Source organism: Henckelia pumila, chromosome 3 (genome assembly GCF_033568475.1).
Source record: "Henckelia pumila isolate YLH828 chromosome 3, ASM3356847v2, whole genome shotgun sequence".
Classification (NCBI taxonomy): Eukaryota; Viridiplantae; Streptophyta; class Magnoliopsida; order Lamiales; family Gesneriaceae; genus Henckelia; species Henckelia pumila.
The window spans coordinates 18,917,206-18,922,687 of record NC_133122.1 but is presented as its reverse complement, the minus strand read 5'-3'; the positions used below and the strand labels follow the sequence as shown (position 1 = coordinate 18,922,687).

General features: G+C 34.8%; 1 protein-coding gene across 2 annotated transcripts; it reads right to left on the bottom strand.

Moving 5' to 3' along the window:
• Positions 1–374: 374 nt before the first annotated feature.
• LOC140891717 (synaptotagmin-3-like) lies at positions 375–4,534 on the bottom strand. 2 transcript variants are annotated; one of them, XM_073300333.1, is made up of 12 exons: positions 4,181–4,534; positions 3,583–3,681; positions 3,436–3,486; positions 3,239–3,362; positions 3,040–3,158; positions 2,846–2,947; positions 2,703–2,777; positions 2,464–2,540; positions 2,089–2,338; positions 1,375–1,674; positions 1,142–1,270; positions 375–723 (listed from the first exon to the last, which is right to left on the bottom strand). In XM_073300333.1, the coding sequence occupies exons 1-12, from the start codon at positions 4,289–4,291 to the stop codon at positions 595–597; spliced, it is 1,566 nt and encodes a 521-aa protein (XP_073156434.1). In that variant the 5' UTR covers positions 4,292–4,534; the 3' UTR covers positions 375–594. The 2 variants fall into 2 exon arrangements, with proteins under 2 accessions (XP_073156434.1, XP_073156433.1); XM_073300332.1 differs by having other exon boundaries at positions 377–723; positions 1,375–1,743.
• Between the last annotated feature and the right edge of the window lie 948 nt (positions 4,535–5,482).

Here is a 5,482-nt window from a genome sequence, read left to right as displayed (position 1 = left end):
GTCCCATTAGCCAGAACCAGAATGGTGGTGACATATTTTTAATAATTTCATTTGGTCTCAAAAAGTATGAACACAAGCATGAGTTGTCACCCCCTTAGATTAAAATAAAAAGCGCCCCAACTCCCACTTTTGGCTATAACTGGAAATTCGCCCACTTTTCTTTTTGCTCTGAAACATACTCAAATTGGAAATTTTGGATAGAATTTTGCTCTTAGTCATAATACGGCTGGAGCCACACTAGTAGCAAGAAATTGCTTTCTTGAAAAAAACTTATATTGGACTAAAAAAAAAAAAATCTTATATGATGTATTCGATATGTTATTCTTGAAAAATGAATAGGTTTCATAGCATTTAAACTGGTGGCTATAAACATGTAATCAAGCCGGACCCGAAAGTCATTCCACTTTCATGGTCGCGCGCACTGGATGTCATGACGAGGAATGTATATATAGTGTATTTTCAAGCTTCTACAGCGACACTTAACACTTTGTTTGCTTTTGGAATCCCTTCTAATCAAAATACATTTGTACAACAAAGAATACAAAATTCTATGCACAAAACTATGAAACCACAACTGTAATAACTGTCACAAAATCATACCACCTTCCAGCTTAGCTCCAAATGTATAATCCCATCTCTGGAATTAATAAGATGGTATTTCTCATTTATATGCCCATTATACACCACGTCACCAAGATTCATATCAACATGCCCCAATGATTCCTACATCCAACAAAAGCATAAATTATTCGAGTTTCTGGAAAATTACATATTGGGGAGTAAATTCAAGATTCTGTGTGTTGAATTTCAACTCCCTCCTGTGCTGGAAGCTTAAAACAATCTCCCAGCATATTTGACAAACACAAGTGTGTAACATATGCATTCCCACAGTTTTTTTTTATTTGGTTTTAGAAATTTTTCGTCAACGTGGGTCGTTCAAGAATATGCTACTAAGCAAGATGTTCTTAAAACCAAACACTTTTGATTATAAAAAAAAATTATTATGATACTTCTAACTTTCTAATATTAAATTACGTTTTGTAAATTATCTCTTCGTTTATATACATAAACCTAGTTAAATTTGGATGGGAAGACTGGCTTTTGTTGTGGACTAGTATGTAAATATATATATATATCATACCTTGAATAAAAATCCTAGGCGTCTCCTCTTGCTCATGATTTCAATATGAATCAAGTCCCTTACAGGAGCCTCTTCCAACAAAAACTCGAATTCTTCATTCCAGTATGGGTTTCGAGTTTTCTTTATACACTGTTGAATCACAAAACATATTATAATGCCAGCACAAAGTTTAATTGAATTCAGGCCATTCCATGTGAATAACAAAAAGTGTCACGTAGCATAGTAATTGTTACCTTAGTTTTCCTCTGTTCTCCTCTGAAGATAATTTTTACGTAAGGATTGGTCCGGTGCTTCCCCTCAACATCCTCTGCACTTATGATTCTAACAAGAAGTAAACCCGAGCCACAAAAAGACGCATTTTCATGTGCATGGTGAGAAGTACTTTCAGTTCCTGGATTGTCAAATGATTTGCTGAACTTTTTACTGTCATCAAAGAATGGAACAAAGTTCATTTCTATTGTAATCTGGCCTCGTGGTTTCTTGTTATGTGGGTCGTTCGGATCCGTGCTATTGAATAAATCGAGCGTGAATTCCTGCTTTTCACATGGAGTGAGCAGATTAATTGGAACTAACTGCATTCCAAGATAATCATGCGCACCAACCTGTTGTTCGATTATGAGAAAATAACGAGTTTTAAGAGTAATCAGAATGGGGCGAGGAAAGGTATGCCACAATGATGAAGATACGGTGCTTAGATTGTCTCAGGACTTGCATCCGTATACTGCTGCTATCAATTTTAGCTTTTCACATATCAATTAGGATTCGGTTTTATAATTATAAAGGGTCAATATCCTGTGTTCGATTTTTTCATGCATTTAAGTCAATAAAACTTTTGGGAGAGGATTGTTGTGTAGTAGCAATTGCTTTTGGTTTTATGTGAATCAGGCTACGTGGCATAATGATCGAAACATAATACCGGGGCTTCGATCTTACAAGAAGAAACAAACCTTTTCCCAGTCGTATAAACGTAACTGGACGACTTGAGAAGCAAGGTCCTTGATGATGAGCTTGAAGTCTTCATTCCATTCAGGGTTCAAGTTGTTCATCTTTACAGTAGTTTTCTTCGATGGAAGCTTTTCACCAGTCAGGCTAAGTTTAACGTACGGATCGGACTGACCGAGAAAATCTTTGTTCAAAAGATTGTTTGCTCTCACAATCTTGACATGAAGTATTCCAATAGGTTTCCTGTCAGCCCCACTGTAAAAAAGTGACAAAAACTGCATTGTGATGGCCTTCTTTGCTTTGAACATAGTTGTCATACAACATGGGATTTTTTATTTCAGAGAACTTGCTTATCATAGTTTTCATTGATTTTAACTCACATTGAACTGTCAAGGATGTCTATTTCATAAGTCTGGGGCCAGAGGTAAAGCTTTGCTAACTGTTTTCTAACAACGTCCTGCAGGAAATCGAAGTCCAAACATTACACATTAATTCTATACTACATATACATTTGATAATCTCCAATTTAGTTTATTTTTCTGGTCTATACTGATATAAAATCATGGTCGAAGGTCAAATGTCAAAATAATCGGATATAAGTACGTAGGAAAAATTGCACCTGAACGCATTGGTATAATCCCGGGATAGCCATAATATCTCCTCCCATTACTCGTAACCCGAAATCTATCTGTGGCTGCACTCACATGACCAGTATTTTGAGCACAGAATAGCATATCAGAAAGATTTGATGAATTGTCTTACCTTCTCCATCAATGAAATTGCTACGCTTGAGAAACATGGGAATGTTGGCACAAAAGGTTTCAAAATAATCCGAGCTACGGCAGATATTTGCAGATCCACCAGCTGACCTTAAACAAGATTACATGATCTCATATTGCAAGAATCCAAAACTCGAAGGCCTCAAGCATGTCATAATCTAAGAAATTAAATCCCACCTGGACAGTTGGCTGTAAAGATAGTAGTTTTACTACAAGAGCAATGTCTGAATTTCCAGCCCATTTCAGAGCAAGATCAAGAACCAGTTGATCCTCATTAGAATATTGAGCCTTCACTCCTGAAAAAAAAGGAGCTCAAAAAATTGAAATAAACAGAACTAAAGGCAGGTAACAGGATCGTTTCTGATAATTTGCTTACCATGAATTTTGGGAGGAAACATCCCAAGTGAAAGACGATCAAAATCAATGGACTTTATTTGAAATTTTCCGATATATTCAGCAAAGGTGAGTTCTGCTGAGCTTTTAATGATTTTACAAGATGCCTACACAATATAAGGATCAATGGACAAAGATTTTATGGATTAAACTAAATAAAGAAACCTTATATAGAGTCACCTTATCGATATAGGGCCACATATGGAGTACAAATTTGTTTAGCCAATCAACCTGTAACATCATACTCATTCAAGAACAAAATCTTCACTTGAAATTTAAAAAAGAAAAAATAAGTTTTTCTGTATATTTTTTAGTCCAAATGCGTACCCGTTCGAAGTCGGGACTCGTCACCCATCGGGGAAGTTCTAGCAGAAGATCGAGTGATGAGTTTGAATCAAGTTCTTCTATTGATTTAGTCGCAGGTTCCTACAAGTTTAAGCCGAAGAAGCAAATGCATTACCAGTGTTGTTATGTCCCTCAATGTTTACGTACTGAACACAACAAAACTAATGCCATATACTCTTAAGCCAAGAATCCAAGCGTAGAGTGTAAGTCCAAAAAACTAATTTTTTTATGCAAAACAATTTCTTAAACTTATTAGACTGCGCAATTTTTTTCGTGGAGTTGAAAATTCGAGAGGGGATGCCGAATCATAAAAACTGGCACTCTGATTGGGAGAGCCACTTTTTGAAACTAACCAGATAATCCACAAATACTCAAAGGAGTTTATATTTCAAATATATTGATCTATAAATTTTCGAAAATAATCAAAATTTCACCCATTCCCATCCAAACTTCCTCCGGAAAAGAATAGTAATTACATCTATTGATAGAAAATCGGTTTTAACAAAAAACGATCGTAGCGGAAACAGAATATGAATCGTTGCAGAAACTTAAATCGATGAAATTACGTGCAATTAATTACCTTAAAATCTCTGGGCTCGAAGTATCTGAATAAGAAGAATCCCAGGAGAAGCCCGATCGGTATTCCGATTCCGAATCCGATGAATTCCAGTAACCGCTCAAGCAATCCCATTTCCTTGGATCATCGAATGCAGGCAGCTTCAATCTTCAATCATCAACAATCAAATCCCACGTACGTAGTATGATTAAAATCAAAGATTGGGCACCGAATACATCGAAATAGCTAGGTGTATCTGCGTAATCAAACGAACGAAATAGTATTCCCCCAGCTGGCGACGGATTATAGCATGCAATATTCAAGATTTTAAGTTACTTGTTGGAAGCATTCAAAGTTTGAAGCTGACAAGGAAGAGTATGGTTTCGCAGTACGTGGCATATAAATTACTTGTGATATTATTATTGGCAATTTGCTCAAAAATCCCAAATGTAAATATGTTTGCTTTGGACTTTCTAATCATAAAATGTGGTACAACATCATACATCATGTGGTACAAAACCATATAAGATGTGGTACAAATTAACAAAAATTGTGGTACAAAAAGTGGCTAGGAAGTTCAGAGCAAAACATGTTTATATTGTAGATTTTTCAGCAATTTACCGTATTATTATCAATTATATATGACAATGTTATAAAATTTATATTATTTATAAATGGTATAATTAATTAATTCACCAAAATATATTTAACTATTTTCCAATTTTCCAGCTTATGATTTAAAAAAAACTACGAAGTTAACTTTAATTTTGGATATACGACCGACCCCTTTACAAATCTTCTAATTTTTAGTTCAGACATAGAAGTGGACTTTTGATTTGGTTTTCGATACTTGTATGGATGAGCAAAACCCAAAATTAATGATGAATTTATGCACAAATTGACTTTATATTATTTATTTAGATATAAATATATTTGATACGTACGTTTGGGTTCCCTACAAATTAATTATAGGTAGCGCCTATTGAAATCACCTCAAGATTTGGAATATTCCCCTTGGATCATGCTAGATATAATAAACATATGGCGCATATTGTATCAAATTTTTTTAGGAAGATATTGTATCGAATTTTACCAATCAAATTGGAAGCTAAAACTATCCCCACGTAGACACATACGTACACAAAACATCAATTACATGTATTGCACATGTATAACATGATATTAATTGATATATGGATATTATGTGTAGCGCAATTTTCTATTCCAAATTAGTTTGCATTATCTATCAAAGGAAGATTTTCAAATATCCAGTTTAGTTATGCTTATGATTTTTCTACGTACATCTGTGTTTCTTCTATAGTCCGG

Excerpts from the sequence above, each read along its gene's own strand:
- LOC140891717 (XM_073300332.1), bottom strand. The coding sequence starts at position 4,291 with ATGGGATTGCTTGAGCGGTTACTGGAATTCATCGGATTCGGAATCGGA. Across the intron at positions 3,682-4,180 it reads TCGAGCCCAGAGATTTTAAG|GAACCTGCGACTAAATCAAT; the intron begins GTAATTAATTGC and ends TTAAACTTGTAG. Across the intron at positions 1,271-1,374 it reads GAGAACAGAGGAAAACTAAG|TGTATAAAGAAAACTCGAAA; the intron begins GTAACAATTACT and ends GTGATTCAACAG.